The sequence below is a fragment of the Pan troglodytes genome, chromosome 15 (genome assembly GCF_028858775.2).
Source record: "Pan troglodytes isolate AG18354 chromosome 15, NHGRI_mPanTro3-v2.0_pri, whole genome shotgun sequence".
Classification (NCBI taxonomy): Eukaryota; Metazoa; Chordata; class Mammalia; order Primates; family Hominidae; genus Pan; species Pan troglodytes.
Genome location: NC_072413.2, coordinates 70584003 through 70607113, shown reverse-complemented (window position 1 = coordinate 70607113; position 23111 = coordinate 70584003). Strand labels below are relative to the sequence as shown.

The 23111-nt window shown below is 46.1% G+C and overlaps 1 protein-coding gene across 1 annotated transcript in view; it reads left to right on the top strand.

Annotated features, from left to right (window-relative positions):
* DPF3 (double PHD fingers 3) overlaps positions 1-22544 on the top strand; it is a 285829-nt gene extending 263285 nt beyond the window's left edge. The window contains exons 9-11 of the mRNA XM_054666070.2: positions 1810-1922; positions 11568-11649; positions 12185-22544. Coding sequence (XP_054522045.1) covers positions 1810-1922; positions 11568-11649; positions 12185-12255 — 266 coding nt within the window. The 3' untranslated portion in view covers positions 12256-22544. The remainder of the gene's footprint in view (positions 1-1809; positions 1923-11567; positions 11650-12184) is intronic.
* Positions 22545-23111: the final 567 nt, after the last annotated feature.

The window sequence follows — 23111 nt, the reverse complement described above, 5'->3', positions numbered from 1 at the left end:
TCATGCTCTCAATGGTGCCTGGTCAGAGAAACTGGGCATCTGTGGTCATACCACATGGAGTCCCAAACAGATATTTCCTACCCTGTACCCATCCCAGTGTTCTCTCTGAGAGACTGGAATAGGGAGTAACCCTGGCTAATGTTCTTCTTAGACCAATCTTTGAGATGCTTTCAAGAATATCAGCTGGCTGTTCACACAGGCTTTTAATGTAAGGCTTCCTTTTCTTTGGGGCCACTGTCATGGTATCACCTTGAGAGGGTTATTAGTTCAGAGCTGTGGAAGTCTCTAAGTTAGATGGTACCTGAGAAGTCCTTGAAAAGCTTTTAGATCAGGCCTCTCCTTGCTGCTTTTGCCTGTATTCACTGAGTGTCCCCTCCCCACCACCAACAAGTCATTTCTACACCCCTCGCCCTCTCCAAGATAACTCAGCATGGTTTCTATTTGTGGAGCTCAAAATGTGAAGGATCCTTATGTTGGCTGAATAGACAGTATTTCATCCAAATGGTCATGATGTGAACAGCTCTCTGAAGATTTGAAAGGGAGGAAATGGGGGCTCCTGCTAAGATGTGGCTTTGCCAAGGGGTGGTGGCGCCATGGGGGATCCTGTCTGTGGAGGATACTAGGTTGGCGGTGCTAACCATGATTGGTGTCCCCTGTCTCTAGCATCCTTCTTTAAAGCATATAATCCTTCAAATTAAAGAGGCAACACAAGGCACCATATAATGGGTTTGGCAGAACTGGAAGCTCTGGAGAACGGTGAGTGCTCGGCACTGGGCAAAGCTGTCAATATTTTTTTGTGACAGAGTCAGTAATTGGCTTTGCCCTGGGTGCTCTGGGCAGATTCTGATCTGTTTCACAGTACTGGGAGACTTGGGAATGTCATCCAAGTTATCCTTCCATGCCACATAGAAGGCCAAGGGTCTTTGCGTTCTGCAGTTCATGGCCGTCCTCTCCCTGCAAGCATCTCTCTTTTAGGTGACCTAGGTCTGAGGACAGAGTCCAGTTCCACAGGCCAAGTCTTGGGCATGGCTCACGGGGGCTGTGCTTGAAGGTCACAGCTTAATGCCCCTTCTCTCATCTTGTGATTGGGTTGGCTCCCATGAAACTTGGGATGGAGAAAAGAGTTAGAACCGGCAACCAGTCCTTTTAGGATAGACCTGGCCATTTGCTCTGATGCTGCATTTCTTTGCCATCCCTGCCAGGCCACTTCCTTCTGTAGTCCGTGGTACTGTTCAGGATATGAACTTTTGCTAGTCTCATGAGTGTGGGCATGGATACTTTAGGTAACAGTGCAATGCCTCATCCTACCCCTGAGCACTGACCCTGGAAACCTCATACAATCCTTCTGATAGCCTCCCTTGCACCCTAAGGCAGTGTGAATAACTGGTTGGATCAGAAGGCCCAGCTCCAAATAGTTCTTACCTGTTGTGCTGCCATAGCTGATGCTGGGGCTTGGAGGGTCCCGCTGGTGTCTCTCATAGTGCTGCCCCAGGCTGTGTACTCTGCAGTTTCCTCTCTCGTTCTCTCTGATCATTGTTTTCCATCTTCATCAACTGGTTACACCTGCTGGGGAATATGGTCTTAGTGCAAGCAGAATTGGATGTGCTTATATCTCTGTTTTGCCCTTGATCTGAATAACGGGGTGGTGAAGAATGTGGGTAGGGCCCTGTCTGGGTCCCCATTTTTTTCCCTACGTCATGCTACCCTGCCCTGCCTGCACACTGGGCATCAATGTGTTTCCAGTGAGTGGTGTTGAGGGGTGGCAGTTCATACTTTGGCCCTAATGCTGTTGTTTCTGGCTTCCTCCAGGTCACCCAACCTGCCTGCAGTTTACCCTGAACATGACCGAGGCTGTCAAGACCTACAAGTGGCAGTGCATAGAGTGCAAATCCTGTATCCTCTGTGGGACCTCAGAGAATGATGTGAGTTTGGGGCTTTCCCTGTGGGAGGGAGAAATCCACAGAGCTGGGGTCCTTTGAGGGGTGAAGAGGAAGGAAGGACTCTGGTCACTAGGCCCCTGGGGCCTGTTACCCTGGCACTTGGGAGCAACCTGGCCATTAGCCCTTGAGGGCTCAGAGACTGACAGTGGTCAGCAGTGCTTATGGCAGGGATGTATTTGATTGTTTCCACCACATTCCACAGTATATGATCTCATTTGGTCTAAATGTTAAATATAATAAGTGCAAAATTTTCAAGAACATTTTTTATTATGGGCAATTTCAAACATATACAAAGGCAGAGAGAATAATAGAATTGATGTAAACCATCACCAGCTTCGACAAAGATCAGTACACGTCCAATCTTATTTCATAAATACCAGGACCTCCCTCTCCATAGTCTCCGTCGTAATATCATTTTTACCTGTAACTACTTCATATGTATCTCAAAAGGATAAGGACTTACTTTTATACCTAAATAACCAAAATATTGACATAGCTAAAAAATCAATAATTCCTTAGTACAATCAAACATCCAGTCGTCTCATATTTCCTCAGTTGTCTCATAAATGTTTCTATTACAGCCTGTTTATTTGAATTGGGATTCAAATAAGGCCCATACATTGCAATTAGTTGATATGTCTTTGAAGTTTATTTAAATATCTGTAGGTGCATATAAACATATATATAGCTTCTTTAAATAACACATAGACTTTTCCCTCCATCTTATTCTCTTTCTTCCTCCTTTAAATTCTTTGTTGAAGAAATCAGATCATTTGTTCAAGTTCTCATGACTGTATTTGACTGAGTATATCTCTGTGCTGTCTGACATTTTCCTCTGTCTCTTGAATTTCTTGTCAATTGTTAGGGCTAGAGGCTTGATTCAGATTGTCTCTCTGTCTCTTTTTCTGTGTCTGTCTTTATCTCTTTCTCTCCTCTCACCAACTCTGTCTCCATCTCTCTCTCTCTCTCTCTCTCTTTTGGCAAGACTACTTCATAGATGGTGGTGTACACTTTCATCAGGATGTATAATGCCTGATGTTTTTCTTTGTGTAAAGGTAGCATCTATTGATGACCTTTGACTGGATTGACTATTCTGTTAGGGGTTGCAAAATGGTGATATTCTTATTGGATAATTTCTTTTTTGTTTATTGCTGGAGTAATTCCAGGAAGATAAACTTGCCCAATCTTTCATTTGGTTACCTTCAGGTGTAGATCATATAGAAATGGCAGGAAAAAAATGCTTGATTCTTTCCCTTTGTCAGTTTTAAAAAAACAGTGTGGTTAAAATATCTATTTACGATAAAAACATTAAAAATAGTGATTGTGGGATATCTTCTTAACATGATAAAGTATTTGTACCTTAGAACTAAAGCCAGTATCTTATTTAATGAGGAAAACACTAGGCACAATTCCACTAAGATTAGGAACCAGGGGAGGATGCTCACTATCTCTATAACTATGATTCGACACTATTCTAGAGACATTACCTAATGCAATTAGACAGGAGAATTTAATTAGAGATGTAAGAATGGATAACAAAGTAATAAAACTCTATTTTTGTATTATATGATAGTATATCTGGAAAACCTTAGAGAATCAGTGATAAGCTAACTCAAACATAAAAGGTAACAGATTATAAAACTAACACACATAATTAACAGCCTTCTCATATACAAACAATAACCAGTTAGAGAACATAATTCCATTTATAATAGCAACAAAGAAGAAATACTTAGGGATATATTTAACAACAAATGTGCAAAACCTATATAAACAAAACTTTTAAACACTTTTCAAAAACACAAAGAACAAATTGAAAGGCATCCTATGATCTTGGATAGAATGACTTGACATTATAAAGATGTCAGTTCTTCCTGAGTTAATTTATAAATTTATCTCAGGTCCAATAAAAATATCAACAAACTTTTTTTATGGAGTTAGACAAATCGATACTTAAGTTCATATGAAGAAACAAACATGCAAAAATAGGCAAGAAAATACTGATAAACAAACTGTGATGGAAACTAGCCCTACCAGATATTAAAACATACTGTAAAGCCTCTATAGATAAAACAGTGTGGCACTGATGCATGAGGAGAGAAATAGACCAGTTGAGATAGAATAGAAAGCCCATAAATAGATCCAACTACATATGGAAATACAGTATAGGGTAAGGGTCACATCTAAAATTACTGGGTCAGAGACAGACTTTTAAATGAATGGTGCTGGGACAATGGGGTAACCATTTGAGAAAAGACAAAATTAGATTTATATCTTACACCATACATAAAAATAATCACCAAATACATTGGGGATCTAAATGTACAAAGTAAAACCACGCTAGTACTAGAAGAAAGCACAAGTAAATTCCTCTTTAATCTAAATACAGGAAAAGGTTTTCAAACTGTGACTCAAAATCCAGAAGCAATTAAATAAAATGTTGGTATATCTGACTACATAAACATTTTGCATAGTCAAAAACATGATAAAGTCAAAAGACAACTGACAAACTGGGAGGAAATTTTGGCAGCATGTACCACAGTTTAAGGGCTAATTCCCTATATAAAAAGAAGTGTTAAAAATTGAGGACAAAGGACCAGAAACCTGATAGGAAATGAGAAAAATACATGAAAGACAACCCACAAAAGATATAAAAATGACCCTTAAAGATGCAAAAAAAAAAAAAAAAAAGTTCAAATGCACTCACAAAGAAACTCAAAGCTGAGATATCATTTCTTACTTATCAGATGGGCAAAAGTTGAAAAGTATGACAATATATTCTGTTGATGAAGCTATGGGAAAAATGGTGCCTTCATACATTGTTGGTGGGAATACAAATTAGTACAACCCTGGGGAGGGAAATTTGACAATACCTAACAGAGCTAATATGCGCTTAACTTTTGACTAAGCATTCTCACCTACAGGAATCTACCTTGAAGATATACCTGCAACATGATGGAATGCATAAGGTTATTTGTGATAGCATTGTTCATTACTACAGAATATTGGAAACAACCTAAATATCCATATATGGAAGAGTAGTTGTTGAATAAACAATGGCACAGCCATACAGTGGAGTACTATACAGCTGTTAAAAAGAATAAGGCAGATGTCTATGAATTGATTTGGAGTGATTTCCAGAATATATTAAGTAAAAAAGCAAAGTAAAATAGAATATCTATAGTATGCTGACCTTATTGTAAGAAAAAAGAGACATAAGAAAACCTACGTGCATTTGCTCACTTGTGTAAAAGAAATATAGGAAGAATAAACAGGATGCTAATGAGACCGGTTACCTACACGGGTCTGGGAGAATGGGGTAGAGAAAAATGGGAAAATGAAAATGGGATAGTAGGGATAAGGGAGGAACAACACTTCTTTGAGAATACTTTCTTGTATAGCTTTGACTCTTACAACCATCATAAGGTTTTACATACCTCCCAAATAGATAAATACTTAAAATCAACCAAGATGTAGGGAAAAACTAAAATGAAATAAAAACAGTAACAAATAAACAGTATAACGTAAATAGATAATCTAACTATACCGAAGAGTGAGGAAGAAAAGAATAACCTAAGTAACTTTGGAAAACAGTATTTTGACTGTGTGTTGTAAAGCTAAGGACAGAAATAACTGCACCACAAATACTGTACTCTAGTTAATTTATTTTCATAGGTATATGAATTAGTAATTCTGAAACTACGTATGCTAGATTTGAACTAATGACTGTGTATTGTGACTAATGAGAGTCTAGTTTCTCAAAGTCAGAAAAAGAATAACCAAATAAAGGGGGGAAGGCTAGATTGAAGGCATTGGTTTGGAATAGTGGGTATCACTATGAATTCATGATTTTACATACAATGTGTTATATATAGTTTATACATATTATATCTAGCCATATGTGTACACACATATTAATAGACAGAAATAAGTAGAGATGTATGCATGTATACCTACACATACATTTATTTCCTAGCTGTGTTGGCTGGGAGGGCCTAGAAGCAATGACAACACAGAAGCAATGAAGACACATGGCATCAAGGAATTGGTTTCTAAACACCATTCTCTCATAAAAAGAACCATGGATCCTTAGAGAAATGGCTGATTCCAGGGCTGGGATGCAAAATATGCCAGATAAGCCTGGAGGATTATGTGGTGTCAGAAAGTAAGGAAGTGTTCAAAAAATGAAAGGATATTTTCATGTGTCTAGAGGACACAGGAAGCAACTTAAAGGAACCCCTAATGACCAAATCTAGGAAAACTTGAGCAAAAAAATAATGATATTATTAGGTTATAACCTAAAGAAAAAATAAATATCTATACTAATATAAAAATTGAATAAATAAGTAAACAGAGGAGAAGGTAAGCTCTTCCTTAGAGCAGAATTCCAACGAGTAAATGTAGAGGGAAAGGGGAAATAATCATTGGGCACACTTCACAGTTATGGTTATAAGGACGAACTGTCAATTGATGCTAAAATTAGTGGGCAAAAGTATGATGAGAAATAGGATATTTACATAATCTCAAATATCCTATTTCTCTTGTTGAGGAGATGATCTCCAAGTATCTCCCCAACAATATTACTTATTAGTATGTTACAAAGGGAAAAACAGTAACTTTACAGTGAAAAAAATGGCAGACACTACCTTAACTATATAATCACAGATAACATTACAAGTAGTAAGACATACTGGCCTCAATTTCCCCCGATATGATGCGCCAAGAAGGGCACAACATTACTTTAGTGGTATTCTTGCTAAAAATGTATGCATATGTGGATCTTATCATGAGAAAAGATCCAACTGAAATTGAGTGACATTTACAAAATCAGTGGCTTGGATTTTTTGAAAGTGTCAAGCTCATGAAAGACAAAGAAACTGAGGAACTGTCACAGATTGAAGGATACTAAGAAAACACAACAATTAAATGCAATGAGGGATCTTGGATTGGATCCCTGGTAAAGAGACATAGGTTGGGGGCCGGGCGTGGTGGCTCACGCCTGTAATCCCAGCACTTTGGGAGGCTGAGGCGGGCGGATTACCTGAGGTCAGGAGCTGGAGAACAGCCTGGCCAACTTGGTGAAGCCCTGTCTCTACTAAAAATACAAAAATTAGCCAGGCGTGGTGGCACATGCCTGTAATCCCAGTTACTCAGGACGCTGAGGCAGGAGAATTGCTTGAGCCCGGGAGAAGGAGGCTGCAGTGAGCCGAGATGGCACCACTGCACTCCAGTTTGGGCAACAGAGTGAGACTCTGTCTCAGAAAAAAAAAAAAAAAAAAAAAAAAAAGAGACATAGGTGGGAAAACTGGAGAAATTAAAATAAAGTCTGTAGATTAGTTAACAGTATTACACCAATGGTAATTTTCTGATTTTCGTAATTCTGCTATAGTAATATAAGATGTTAATATTAGGGCACAGTGAGTACAATTCTCTGCATAATTTCTGCACTTTTCTCTAAGGTTAAAATTATTTCAAATAAATAAATAAAAATATAGTGTGATGTTTCTCTAGCATCTTCTGAAGGTGACTAAGGTTTTAAAAAATATGTTTATGAACTTAAGATTTTAAACATATTTTATTTGTTGTAATCCATTATAGGTAAAATTGTCCCATCTTTGACCAGTGGTAACATATTCAGGTTGGATCCTGAGTCCTTTTGACATAATCCTAATAGTATTTGATAGCTTCCTTACTTTGTAATATGTAAATATATTTATACATTTTATGCTCCAGACCTGGAATCACTTATTTCTCCCAGGACTCCTAATTCCTTTTAGTGGGCAATGGTCTTTAGAGAACATAATATGGGTGCTAGGGGTGCTAATTTTGCTGTTAGTCATTGTTTTGGAGCAGTTTCTGTGGACAGAGTTAGAAAATATTTTTTGCTTGTTTTAAAGATACACTACACCATGAATTTATACTGATGCATCCAGTTCATACTTAGAACCAACTATTGAGTTTTGACTTAACTTCATTGGCCTACATTTCTATTTTCTTTCAACCATGTTACAAAATCTTGCTCTTCAATAATACCAACATAATTACTCATTTGATGCACATAAAGCAGTCTCAGAATATTGATTCCAATATTTAAACCAATAATATAATTGCTGAACATTACACACACACACATATATATGCAGATCTGCATTTATGTATGACCTTAAGGTATGTCCTACTAAGGATGTATTGTCAAATTAATTGTTTTATAGTCAGATGGAATAGTTTCTCTCTGTGTGGTTATGCTACCAATTGGATACATAACCAAATTCATTTGCCTCATTTTTCTTTTGTTTTTTTAGGGACATATTGCTATTTAAATTTTGTTTTATGACTGTGTAAAATATTTATTGGTTCTAAAATCAAATTTATAAAGAAACATTATATTCAAAGAAATGTAGCTCTCTACTTACCTCTTCCACACTATTCCTTCACTCTGCATATAGGCAACCATTAAAAAAATATGATTTGTCTTTCCATTTTGTTTAAATGTAAACATGTGTGTGTATATATGAATCCATGAAAAATGGTAACAAGTATATATGTTTTCTCCATCTTGCTTGTTTTCTCTGAATATCTTAGAGATTAATCTGGAGGAATATATAGACATTCTTCATTCCTTCCTACAGCTGCATAATTTTTACTTATCCAACCATTCCCTTATTGATGGACATTTAGGTTGATGCTGGTCTTTGGCTTTACAGATAGTGTAAATGTAGAGGATTTTTTTGTTGACTTGGCAGAGCCTTTGAGGAGGAGTCAGGGGGTGAGGTTGTTGGGGCGCTAGGATTCCTCTCACATGGTCAGGGATTTACCCTGGATATCCGAGAATGGGATTCCCATTCTGCTGGAACTGTAGTAATAGGTGATTCCTGGTTCCTGGATAGTTGGTAGTGAGAGGTACTAAAATTGTGTTTGTCATGAGAGTTAGCATAAGCTGGGGGCTCTTGGTGGTGGAAGAGAAGAGAATATGGTGCTAGACAGTGGTCAACCCATGCAAAATGCACTTAAACTCTCAGATGCCTAGTTTTCCTTTGGGAAATTGTAATCCAGGATATTCTACCTATTTGTATTTCCCATGTCACTGCTGTAGTAGGGGTTATTACTGTTTTTAAGGCATTAATAACACTGTTTCTGACAAGTCCTGTCTGTTTTCTGTCTCCATCCTAACTTGTTTCTCCTTGTATTATCCCTAAATCAAATTGTCCTGTAGCTTATGCTGGCTCTGCAATAATGATGTAACTGTTTTGGCGTAAACTACAGTGTGCTCGTCTTCATCCCACCTCTCTGACTGTTCCTTTTCAGTCTTTTTTTCTCTGCCTGTCCTGTAAAGTTGGAGTACCCCAAGTGTACTTCTTCTCAGTAAACTCTTGGCCTTCTTCTCAGTAAACTCTTTTGGGTCCTTGATCTTTCAGAGAATTCAATGAAAGCTACGGATTTACTCTTTCCATAGAAAAATGTACATTTCTACCTATGTACAAAATTGTGTGTATCATTTCAAGGGGTTCATGGACACTTCTCCATGAAGACAAGGTCAAAGACATTTGCTCTCACACATTCTGGGCCTCCTCTCCTAGGACCTTCACTTGCCATCTAATTACAATGACTCCCATATCTCAGGCCCAGACTTCTCTCCTGCTCTCTTCAACAGCCTCCAGGTCATCCCTATCTGTAGAACATGTCTATAGCTGAGGTTGCCCTCTCCCTCCCATGAGTCTGCTCTTCCTCCTATGTCCCAGTGGGTGGCTGTATCATCTGGCTTGCTGACCAAGCCACAACTCAGACGGCATCCTTGGCTTCTTCCCTATCACTCTCCCCATCTAATCAATGATGCTTAAATGGGAGCAAGACCCATTTCTTTCTCCATGCCGCAATTGTAATTCAGGCCACCATCATCACGCACCTGGATAGCTATAGCAGCTTCCTAACTGGTCCCCGGGCCTCTTGAATGAACCTCTCCCCTACTGGGTATCTACTCTTACATAGCAGCTAGTAAGATCTTTCTAAACTGCAATCTGATCATATCACTCCCCTGTTGATAACTCTTCAAAAGCTCTCCTGTTGCCCCACTGACGGGTTTTAGCATGACAAAAAAAGCCCTCATTGCTTGCTCCCTGGGGATTCCAACTGCTATATCTAATTTTATCCAGGATTTCTGCACTGGTGGGGGCCAAGGTGAGATTTGATATAAAACTTTATTTTGAAAAAGCCTCATAAGCCATCCAAACAGTTTCAACAATCACCAAATAGAACAGAGCTGAAACTAGGGGGTGGGGCCAGATCACAAACAGTTTCCGAGCAGCTCCTGTATGCAAGGAAGTCTCTACAGTGGATGCAGTGATGAGGAAAACAAGATTTTGCCCCCAAGGGCTTTATAGTCCATAAAGGGGATAAAGGGTGGAAAAAAGAGGCATGTTCCAAATGAACTATTCAAGAAAACAAACATGTAGATGTCTTTTTTTTTTTTTTTTGAGACAGAGTCTCACTCAGTTGCCCAGGCTGGAGTGCAGTGGTGCGATCTTGGCTCACTGCAACCTCCACCTCCCGGGTTCAAGAGATTCTCCTGCCTCAGCCTCCTGAGTAGCTGGGATTACAGGTGCACGCCACCATGCCTGGCTAATTTTTGTATTGTTAGTAGAGATGGGGTTTCACCATGTTGGCCAAGCTGGTCTCGAACTCCAGACCTCAAGTGAACCACCCGCCTTGGCCTCCCTAAGTGCTGGGATTACAGGCATGAGCCACAGCGCCCAGCCAAGAAAACAAACGTGATTAGATGTCTACCACATGCCAGGCATGTAACAGAAAGGAAAATGCATTTAAATGTCACAGAAAGGGAAAGCACCACAGGGCTGCACGAGGGAAGAGACAACTTCCAGTTGAGGTAGATTAGCAAAGTCTTTGTGGAAAAGAAGTGCTTGAAGAAGACGTACTTGAAGGGCAGGCAGGGAATGGACATGCAGAGAAAGGGTCAGGGCCCGGGAGAGCCTCCAGGCAGAAGTAGCCATAGGTGCAAAGATATGGCCTGTGTCCTTTGAAGTTAACCACAACCCTGGGGTGCCCTGCTCTCACCTGGGCTCCAGCCTCCAGACAGTGAGGAAGCTTCTGGAAGCCGAGGGATGGCGCTACTTGCATTTTTCTACATTCTAATGAAACCCTGAAGAGGTTCTGAGGTTCATCCCAGTACAGCTGTTGGCCATTTCACAGATGGAGAGAGTGGAGTCCAGAAGAATTCAATTAAGATCTTCAAATATATAAAGTCATGGAGAATAGAGACATTTTCTGCCCTTTGGAAGCAGAGCTATTGGCTTTGGAAGTTCAGAAGAATAAGGGATCCCTTTAAATTTGGATGTGAGGTGTTAGTCACAGAAGGCGTCTTGGAGGAGGTACGAGTTGAGCAGAACCCTAAAATGGGGGTAGGATTTATATAGGCTGGGAGGTAGAGGGGGAAACTCCAGTTGTGGGAAAAGCACAGGCGTGTTCAGGGGACAGTGAGGACTCCAAGTGGGGCCTGGAAAGGGGATCCAGTGAGACCGACGTGGAAATAAGGCTGATGGGTAAGTGGGGGCCAGACATTGGCCCCGAATAATGGAATCTCTCCTCCTCTGTGCTTACTCTGTGTTCCACCAGGACCAGCTACTCTTCTGCGATGACTGTGACCGAGGCTATCACATGTACTGTTTAAATCCCCCGGTGGCTGAGCCCCCAGAAGGTAATGATGATGAAGTCAACAATAAGAACAGCAACAGATACTACTACTACTAGCACTTACTGAGCTCTCACTATGGTACAGGCCTTGTGCTAATGGGTTTACATGTTCATGTCTTGTCTCATTTAATCATCACAACCCCACAAGGTAGGTACGATGACTGCCATTTTACAGATGAGGAAACTGAGGCACAGTCCAAGCAGCTGAAATTTCAACTTGAGGGCCAAGGAAGTTTTTCCCAGACATGCAGTGGAGATGACCTGGAGGTGTGAGCTTCCAGGAGAACTGGCGCAGGCCCGGCGACACTAGTTTGGAGGCATGACACTAGTAGTGAGGGTCTTGATAAGAGTTGAGCCCATCTCCTCTGAGCACCTGCTTTCTGCTGAGCCACAGACTCTGGCACGTTTTCAGGCCTGGGACTTGGTTTCTGCATTGCCAAAGTTCAAAGGAAACAGGATTTACAAGAAGTTAGGGCCACTGGGGTGGGGCTCCAGAGTTAGCAGAGGGGCTGCTACTAAAGCCATCTCATTTCTTGCAGGAAGCTGGAGCTGCCACTTATGCTGGGAACTGCTCAAAGAGAAAGCCTCAGCCTTTGGCTGCCAGGCCTAGGGCCCCAGGTCACGGAATGTGACTCGCTGCTGGAGATCCTAAAGCAGAGCCCAGTTCAAACCAGAACGCGCCCTCCTCCCACATATCCAGCCAGACCAACTGCAAGGAAAAGAAATAGTCCCAGAGGGGCACGGACACATGGAACGAAGAGGGTGAGGCATCTCCTGACCTCCCCCGATATGTACGGAACTTCAGCCAGCACCTCCTTGTCTCTACCGGAAGGAAGTTGCACTTTGGAAGAACACCTCCGGCCCCAGCCCTGTGGAACCCCTCTCACTTTTACCATAGCACCGAGGCCCTCTCATTGGTTCCCATTTTAAGGGAAGCCATTTCCTGACCACTCATCCATTACTTGTGTGTAGTGTGGTGTTTTTTTATCTATTGTGTTCCAAGAAATCTTGGCACAGCCCCCATGCCCCCAGCTTAGGGTCTGCATCCTGAAATTCTCACCTGAGGAACAAAGGGCTGTGGAGAAGTTGTCGTTTATGGCAAGCCTCACTGGAAACTTCTAGACTTGGGGTCTTGAAACCCTTTCTTGTTCCTTGGTGTCCGTGGAGACAAAGAGTTGCCTTCTAGAACCCCAGCAGTGGCATCCACAGCCAGCCTGGTCTTGAGCCACTGCTTAAAGTTACTAGATGGGGGCGGGGAGGGAGGGAGACGCGCAGAGACATGGGAGGAAACATTGTGGAAATGGTGCCAAGGCCCCGCCATAGCCAGTCAGTACTTGTTATCCATCGGGAGAGACTTTGCAAGAGGCCAGGCTGGTTCCTTGACCTTCAGAGCTGGGGCATCCTTTAGGTGAGACCAGTCATGGCCTATGGACAGAGGAAGACGGTCAAGCCTCTGCCTCTCAGCCCACCTGGTTCTGGAGACCTGGTTCAGCTTCTCCTGGTGGGACTGAAGAACCAGGAAGGGGAGCGAAGGCTGCCCAATCATGTGTCCGAATGCTGGATACAGGGGGCTGCAGCTTTGAGAAACCTTCAGTATTGATGCGACGCTCTGAATTCCTTTTTCCAAGTAATTTCTTCCTTCCACGTAGTGTTTGTTCGCTATTGTCTACTGAGACCTGACTGGGAATTTTAGGATGGGGGAGAGAAGATTGTTATCTAAACAAATAATTAGGGTGACATGGTCATTATTCACGACCAGGGTGGCCACATTTTAGAACTCTCAGTGCGGGGGCTGCTCTTGTCTCCTAAGCTCCCCAAACATGCAGGACTCTTGTTTTCAAAAAAAATGTGTGTAGAAGAAAGAGGTGGGGAGGCTGAGCTTCCGAGAACTCTGTGTGTTGGAAGATAGCCCCGAGGGCTGGAGCGGATTGGGCTGACTTTGAATCGCAGCAGCAGCACAATAACTGACATATTTCTGGAAAAATCATTTGCCCAAAGGGCAGGTCTCGGTGAGCGGAACCCTCGCGCATGCTTGGCTTCTCTGAAATCAGCTCCATCTCTGTGGTCTGGCTGCTCACAACAAAGGCCCAGGTTATTTTTAGTTCTTCAGCTCCTGAGGAAGCTCCCGGAGACTCGGGCTAGTTGGGCCACTTCTGCCCGGCCGCAGTATTTGTGCTGTCCCTCGGCAGGAGTGCTCTTCTCTAGGCTAATTGCTCTTGGCCAGTGGACCCAGGGCAGCCTGGCATGAAACCAAGCAGTGTGGGTCTCCCCCACGCTTCAGCAGAGTGACCTGTGGCAAGCGATGGGGGTCACTCTCCTGCAGGGGCCTGTGGCCTCAGAGGGAATCACACACATACATAATGGTCTCATTTAAAGGGCCCCCGTCCGGATGGAATTTTCATCTTCCTCATAAGTAATTTCCTTCCGCCTGCTGGTCGGTGAGCTTGTCTGAATCCTGAAGGCCCAGGGAGGGATAGGGAGGGTGACATTCCATCAGAGGGGCACATTTTCTCTCCTGACTACTCCAGCTCTCTCTCTTCCCACAAAACGCAAAGCAGGCTGTCTCCAAAGGCTAATAATTGGTTTTGAGCGTCATTTTAATTTAAATTTAGAAAAAAAAGTTCCCCAAATGTTCCCAAGTGCCACAATAGCTTAAAAGTTTAAAAAGCAAGTCCGAAACCCCAAACTGTGGCTCTACAACTTCACACGTCCTCTTCAGAGTATGTGCAAATTTGTTTTCCACAGAAGTGCAGGTGATAGGGCAGCCCTGTTCGATCTCAGCCCCATGTCTGCTCTGCCTACACAAGCTGAGCCTCAGCTGGGTCTCCCAGGCCAAGGCAGGGCACTGGAACTTGCCTGCACTGGTGAGGGTCAGGGCTCTGGAGTGACGTTAGGATGGCCCCGGAGTTCCCCTCTCAGCTTCATTACTCCCTGAAGAATGGGCCCAACCCATTCTTCATCTTTGGAGGCCTCAGTTTCCCCATCTGGAAAGCGGGGATAGCAAGCCAGCTTGTGGGCTGGCACTGCCAGGGTACTACAAGCAGACAAAAGTCTCCGTGGTCACATTTATCACTTCTGTGTTCAAAAGAGGACGGGGTTGGTAAACTTCAAATTGGTCTCTTTTTTTTGAACCCCAGAGAATGAGATAGAATCATAGGATGCATGTGAAGGATCAGGGTTTTTGTGTTGCCTCTGCCATGGAGTAGCTGTGTGACACTGGGCAAGTCACCTAACCTCCCTGAACCTCAATTGCCCACCTGGAAAGTGGAGATAGTAACACTTGTCCTGCCTATTCCAGAGTGACACTGGGACTCTTAAGCATCATGTTACATAAACAAGCACTGCAGAGCCATGCTTGTCTGGGAAGAACTCCAGATGTTTTCCATGTCCGCCTTCTTGTGTGCATTAGCCAATGTTAGACGTCTTCTTCAAATCTCCCTTGTGACCAAAGGGAGTTTATATTGCCAGGGCTGGGCTGTGGCCAAGGAAATCATGACTTGCATGGGCTGTGGGGTGGAGGTGAGGGATGTACATGGGGTTGGGGACTTTAAAATGAAGGTGCTCAGGATACTCCTTCTATAAGATTAATGCAGTTGAGAATGGAAAGGTGACTTTTAGAGAGGGCTATGATTTGTTTCAGTTCATGGGTAACGCTCACTTTCCGACCAACGCTGCCACTTTCTAGCTGACTGACCTTGGGCCAATGACTTCACCTCTCTGAGCCTCATTTCACATGTCTGTAAGGTGGGGAAACATGGCCTATCCAGCATGGTCTTTGCCGGTATTCGAGGTGACATTGGTAAAGATCCTGGTACGGGTCTGGCATGATGATGGTCCCCACTCCATGGTAGCTATTGTCATTTTCTGCAGAGGCCACCAAATGGAGATAATGATGTGGTTGTCTTCCGGCTCAAATGCTGGGAACAGCCAGGAGAACTTTGCTGGGCTTCACCCCTCTGTACTGTGGCTCCAGCAAACCAGAGAGGTGAGGCTGCCAGACCCAACCGGAAGTGGAAATCCTGTTTCCTGTAGGCATTTTTGAAACCCTGCTTTTTGGATCTGTAGCAAATCCAGTGCAGGCAACATTATGTGGAAATAGAAACAGGGCTCCTGCTAGGATATTGACATTCTGGCTTTCCTTTGGAACCCCTCACTGACTCATCGCCCCTGAAGCAGGAGCCAGCAGGTCCCAAGGCTCCCCTGCTCCTGTCCCTGCCCCAGGGCGAGGTAGGAAGCCGGAAGCCTGGGCAGGCTGAGCCCAGCCGACTGGAACCAGGGAAGAGCCTGTGGGTGGGTGGAAGGGAGGGAAGGAGGCCAGATTCCTCCAGAGCTGGGGAAGATAACAGGTTTTGAAGTTGGGGGAGGGTTTGGGTTTCACAGTGATGGTTTCATGATACCCTGGAGGGTTACACACTCCTGGTGCATTTTTGTATTCGTGCTTTGAATACAGCCGGCTTCCTTTCAACCCTCCGCTTAAAAAGTTTTGATGTTTTAAGGAAGAAAAATGAGATGATTGTTATTACTTTTCCTTTCGGGGCAAGTGGAGGAGACCTGTGCTCTTTTATGCCGCTGAAGAAAGGTTGCTGGCAACCTCAGGCCTCAGGACTCAAAGAAGAGGGGCTTATAGTCTCCTCTTTGGGTCTGTGTGTGAGGAGGTAGGGGGTGTTGCACCGCCTGTGGCCCAGGGCGGGCCCTGAGGACCACATCCCTGCCCCCCAGGCTGGTTTTTAGCCTGTCGTGGAAGTGCTGGGACAGAAGCAGCCCCTTCTTCTCTCACTCCCCGGCTGCCCCTCCTAGCCCCTCTTCAGGGGGTCCCCATGTCTCAGCCCGAGGGAGAAGTTGGCTCTGGCCAGAGCCACGCTCACACTCCCGCAGGATGCCGCAAGTCCCAGGCCTGGCTCCTGGTAGCAGTGGTGACTTGGTGTCCCTTTTAGCAGGCTTCCATTCCTGGGGAGGGAGAAAGACAGGGGTGCCTGGGGAAGGGAGGGTGGGAGGGCATTTGGGAGGGGTGAGGATCTCCGGTGGAAAAAGGCAGAGAGCTGGATGTCCTCAGGGAGAAATCCTCGAGCTAAGGAGCTGGAGGGCAGCAGGTGGGAGTGAACAGTGACTGTAACTCTTTTTTTTTTTTTTTTTTTTTTCTGAGGCTTGTGATCCTGGGCAACAGATTATTATTATTATTATTTTATAAAAAGGCCAAACCTCTGCCCAGTTCTGAACACTGATTCAGCTCCCTCTTTCTTGAGGCCGCCCATTGGTTGTGTGGGGTTTCAGGGATGCTTCTGAGGGCAAAGTAAGCCCCTCACCCAGCTGGGGAGAGAAGGCAGTGAAGGAGGGCTGGATCATGCCTGCAGCCTTGGGGAGTGAAGCATTTCCAGGCACTGCTACCAGAGGGGTCAGGCCCCCAGGCCCCTGTCCCCCAAGCCCAGGACACCAGTAGCTGGGAAGGGAAGAGGGGGACTGGCCATCCTGCTCCTCTCCCCTCTGCAAAGTGGACAGAGCTCCTCCTCTTCCTGCTGTGTGTTGCCCGTTTTGAAATCTTACTCCCATCCCCAAAGCACGCTTTTGGATACCAGGTGAAGGGGAAGGATGGTGATGGTGGGGAACAGCTGTTTTAATTTGCCTCAGGCCTACGAATCTCCCTACCTGAACCCCAGCTTGCCATAGAGTCTAACTGGTCCGTGGTCAGAAGGTGGGCTCCATAGCTGTCTGGGGGTTGGGGCTCCCTCCCCCATTTCTGAGCATTCCCAGGGTTTGGGAGTCTGCTTATGATTCTCTGCCAGAGGCCACGGCCACCAGCCCTGAGTGTGGAAACAATGGGACAGATGGGTTGGTTCAAGGCCTTTGGGCAGCTGGTGGAGGGTCTTGGAGAGCTGGGAACCCCTTCCTAGGGAGGCTGGAGACCCTCTGGTCTGTGAGTGGACAGCTGAGAGTGGGGCAGGGGGAAGGAGGGGAGAGGAAGATGGGGGTGCTTCCTGCTGGGCACCCGGGATGTGGGAGGATAGACAGCCTCCCAGGCAGAGCGAGTGGGAGCTGCCTTAGAGCCTCTCAGCAGCTGTCCCCGGGGAGGCCTGGCTGTGCGGCGGGCACCCCCTCCATGTGCGCAGCCCAGGCAGCTTGAAGAGAGGCCCAAAGGAAGAGCTGTCAGGAAACTCTGAGGAGGAGGGGTCCGGGCTTGCCAGTTCCCTACCATGGGTTTTCTAGAAGGAACAGGGAACTCCCTGCATGAGGGGAAAGATTTGGAAGTGAGTGGGTTCCTGGGAACAGGCTCACTCTGGGTTCTGAGTGAGCCCTGGCTGTGAGGGGGTCCTGAGGTGACTCCCCAGGGCCCTTGGTTCCAACTTCTGTCCCCACTCCTTCCCTTTCTCTGCTTCAGTGCCAGCCTCAGGTCATAGGGCAGGTGGCCTTGAGAGAGGGACCTTCCACAGTTCCCCTTCTTTGGCTCCACCAGGAGAAGGGAGTATTTTGCTGATGGCGACATTTCCTAGGGCAGGCCAGAGGAAGGCAGGAACCAGGACTGGCAGGCAGCCAGAACCCTCTTGGACAGAGATATAATTACTCATCATGACCTCTAGCCCAGGCATTGAGCAAAATGGCCCTGTAGGCTGGCACCAACCCTGTCTAGCAAATAAACGCGGCCATGGTGGGGACGGGAGGGCAGGTAAGTGGGCCTTGTAGGAAATGGCTGAGGCCTGTGAGCCCCTGGGGCCTATATATTCCCTCAGCAACACTACCCTACAGACCCCCAGGTTATATTTTCACTCACTGCATCCCATTTGCTCATTTGCTCGCCTCTCTGCATCTCTGTTCTTCATTTCAATGTTATGAATATTGATGATGAGAACAGGAATGCCCATGTGCATGCGTGCGCGCACGCACATACACACACACACACACACAGACACACACACACACACAGACACACACACACACACGCCCTACTTAATGAACCAAAGGGAAACTTTGATGTTGCTCCAGGACAAGAGGGAGAGCCAGGGGCTGCCAGGCAAGGTGCATCTTTCCTGAAGTCTTCTCCAGTCCTGCTCCTCCAGCTCTCAGCTTCTGCACAGCCACAAGGGTTGCAAAGGGAGCCTTGTGCTTGGAAAGCCACTGGCTCCACAACCTCTCTCCTTCTCTTCCCTTCGTTCACCTATGCTTCTTTTCATGAAAGACATTTGGCAATAGTTGGGTACTTCAAAAGTCTCAATTCTGCTATCAAAGGGATGCAAAGCTTTTATGGCTAGAATGGGGTTTGTGGTTTATACGGACTTGGTTTGCCCTTCCATGTCTACTCCCCACTGAGACCCTGATTCTCCTCCTGCCCTCTCCCTTCCCTGCACTGTTTCCTCCCTTCCCTCTGCCGTGATAGATGCTAAGGAGTGGGGTGGAGGTGGGAAGTGGGAAGCAACAGTGGCGTAAAGGAAAAAGAAAATATACCCCGTGCACATTTTCAACATGTAGTTGAAGAAGCCTAAATTAGGTACTAGAAAAAAAAAAAGGACAGAAACACTGCCTGATATGTGAGCAAGAGCATGAAAATATAGAATGATTACCTCAGAGCAGAGGAGGTGGGGAGCAGGTGGCTGGAGAGAGGCGGGGTAGGTAGGCAGGGCGTCCCTGGCTCACCAATGCATCTGGTCCACATGGCATTTGGGAAAGCAGATGGGTCATGCTTTTGCAATGAATGGTCAGATGCTTAGGGGGCATTTGTGCTCCTCTGGTCGGGAAAGGGAACAGAGTCCATCCAAGCTGCCCCCCACTCATCTGCCATGGTTGTCCACCCTGGGGGTTTTTCCTCTGAAGGAAAATGAACCCATCTTTTGCCTGCTATGAATCATTGCAGGGCAGGCTGTTACTGGCTAAATTAAAACCCTTGGCAGGGCATCGACTATGTGCGAGGCAATGCTCTAGGTCCTGTAGGGGCTGGAAAATAAACCACATGCTGGCCTAGCCTTCAAGTTGCTTTTCAGCCATAAAATTAAGCTCTGCCAAGCAATCGTGATTGTAGGTCAAATATCGCGCCATCACGGAAGGTGTAAGTATATGTAGGTTTCTCTGTTGAGGATGCATGTTCCTCAGTAGAAGACAAGCAGGTGGAGGCATCCAGTGATTTCTACCCTGTGGAGGCTGAGGGGTCGGGGAAGAAAACAGATGACCTCAGTCTAGTTGCTTTAATCTGCTTTTCCAAGCACTGGATGCCCTTGGATGACAGCGTCCTCAGCATTAAAACTGGTGAACTGATGAAGGCACCTGGCCTGGAGTGTGTTGGGCAGCCAGTGTCCCCAGAGCTGCTTGTGGGTTCCTGGGGTGGAAGGCAGGGAGGTGCAATTGGCAGGGCCTGATCAGAGGCAGAAAATGACCCCCACAGTGGTCTTTTCCCTGCTAGAGAAAGCAGAGAGGGGGACTGGGGGGGTGGGGGCTTCATGTACAGATTGGGCACACTCCACCAGACCCCACAAGGTCAGCTGCCCCATGCCTGTATCTGGCACTGCTGGTGTGTGCAGGGATGAAACCCAGCATCAGAGAGGTTTTCAGCAAACCTTCCATGCTCACCTTTGGCCAGGTGCTTGTCAGATCCTAGCTTCGTGCTGGCTTAGACTCTCAGTTGTTTGTGTTGACAGCATTAGGAATAAACCCTTTGTTTCATCTTTCCTTTTCTCCACACGTGTCACAGCCAGATTTCAGCTTTGAGTTATTCCCTGAAGAAGCCACACCAACCTTGCTTTCAAGCAAAATGCCTGGGCTTGGGGGAAGGTGTGTATCTGTCCATGTGTGGATGTTGGCTCAGAGCTGTAGCTTCTCTGTCAGGGGTGGCCCAAGGGAAGGCTCCTCTGGGGCCCTGGACGGCACATGACTCCCAGTGAGGAGAATTCTGGTGATCTCTGTGGAGGTAGTCAGGGACACAAGGCTTGGCTGTGAGTCTGGTTTTAAAGTGCGTGACAGCCTGAAAAGCATGCAGGGGTTTGGTCCACTCACCTACTTGAAAGCCTGTGGGCAACATTCTTTTGAGCCAAGACTTCTCTGAATGGCCCTGCTGGTGGAAGGGGTGAGGCAAAGGCCTCTGACTTGGACCCTTTCCACACCAGACTGGCAGCACTGCCCCCCAGGCAGCCAGTGGTGGGCCCTGAGCCCTCAGGTCCCCAGCTCCTTGAGGGATGAACCTGGGAGCCCGAGAGCCAGTGGCTGAGCTCTGAGAAGGCTCCATCTCCCACCTGCCCTTGAGCGTGCTCTCAGGCTGAGAACACGGTCTCATCAGGCGCCTTCCTGGCCTGATGCTGTGCTGTCTACGTCACACGGTCGATTCACAAAAGCCAGAACTAGACCTCAACCAGGTCGTCTCCCCGTTGCCAAGTGGGTTCAGGGTGAGGGCAATTTGCAAGCTCAGTTTCTCTCTTTGACAGCCAAGACATGGAGCATCTCTGCTAAGAAGCCAAAAGAAATTGGTTTTCTTCTTCTCATTGCTGAAGCCCCTCTGTGTCTCTTCTCAGGGACAGGCTGGTCCAGTGGCTTTGGTGAGGGCGCCTCCATTTGTGAACGCTGGGATTCCTCTGGGTAGGCTTTGGCAGGTGGCTCCTATGGTAGGAAGGATGACGAGGTCCCTGGGAAGGAGCTGCCTACCTGCTGCTCCACGAGGAAGCTCAGGCCTGCACAGGCTGCACCAGGCCTTGGATGCCCTCTAGTTGAGTCAGAGACCCTGGAAATGCACTGAGATCTCCAATTGCTGCCTCCGTTGATGTCCCTAGACCTGCAGATATGATGCAAACCTGGGATTGCTTCTTCCAGGTATGGGCACCAGAGAGGGAAGCCACTGCAACATTTTATCCCCATCATTCCAAAATGCTTGCTTGTCTCTTTTACCTCACGCTCACAACTCCTTCTGAGACTCTCAGTCATAAAGGAATGACCAAGAGAGTGGGTCTCCAGTGAGAGAAATGCCTATGAAAGAGGGTTTTCCTTTTTGCTCCTTTGAACGCCCTCCCCACTGATCCTTGGGACCCAACGCCGCATTGCCTCTTGCAGATGAGTTTTTGCCTTGGGCTGCTTGGGTACTACAGACCAGGACTGAGTCTGACACAGCTTTCATGAGGTTACAGAAAAGGGCTACAGATTGGGGAAGCTGTGTGTAATGGTCTTGAGACAATATCTCCATTTGGCTCACCCTGGCTTCTCTAAAAAGCAACGACAGCAACAGACAAACAAAAAGCTCCCACCTCCCACCCCGTTAGCTGTCCTCCTCCTTCACTGTGATGTGGTTGCGGTCTCTGTAGGTGTGTGTGCCACCCTTGTCCTCTGTCCTCTGGGGATGTGCCCTTCCCATGTGTGTCAGGTTCCCACTCTTTCGTGGTTCCTAACGTGAAGTGCTGTGATGTTTCTGCCCTGCCTAAGGAACGTATCAAGCTCTCTCAGTGTTTCAGTGTTGGAGATTGAGGCTGTGCCACATCTTCTGCCATCCCAAGGGGACATGATGGTTCTGTGACTTCCCAGAGAGCTGGCAGATTGTGACAGTCTCCAGGAGAACCTACAGATTGGAAGCAGCCCACACCTGATGTGGACTCCTGACCCGGTACTCGCTCTTCATTCAGAAGACTGGTGGCCCACGTGCCAGGACCACCCCACCTCTCTTGCTGTCTTTTCTCCTGTCCTGATGGGGTTCTGGGAGGGAGACCTGTCGCTGATGAGATGAAGAATGATGTGGGGATCGAGCAGCCTTCTTCTTTGGGACCCCTCAATATCCCATGGAATGCTCGCACGTTCTCAAAGACTGAGTCACAAGCCCCTACCCCTTCCTTGCTGTGGTTAGTATCTTGTTCTGTGATTGGTTAGCAATGTTGACTACCCACGTAGTGAATCTTTTGTCTGCAATTTAGAGAATGTGTAAACAAATAAAAGGCTTTAAAACTCTTGGAAACTCTTATTTTCCCTACGGATAGTTAGGACCTCACTTGCAAATGTAGAGATCCTGTGGGGGTAGAGCCCTTTCATGTTGGGGTGTGCAGTAGGACTGCATTGTGTAAGAGAGAGAGAAAGAGAGAGAGGGAGAGAGAGAAACACGCATGCATGCGCATCAGGCTCCAGAGAAACACTAGTGCTTTCATGGTTGCAGGGAGACTCCAGGAGCAACAAATTCCAGGTCTCAGTTGCTGCCTGGTGATGAGCTTCTGGCCACGTCATACATAGCACCAGGGAAGCCACAGTCACAGTGACAGCTTTCATGGGCACAGCGGGCAGCATAGCTTCAGGCCTTAACTGAGAGCTTCATCTGCAGAAGTAGAGCAGCTCCTTTTCTGGAGACCCCTCAGAGAAGATCCTAGGGCATCCTGAAAGGAGCCCCCTAGATTTTCTAGGGGAAGGGAGGTTGATGAATCAGAGATGACTCACAGCAGAGGTGGGGGAACATGGTTGGGGAGAGAGAGACCTCTGGTGCAGGACCCATCTAGAAGCCAGCTGAGTCATTGCTTCTTTTCTCTC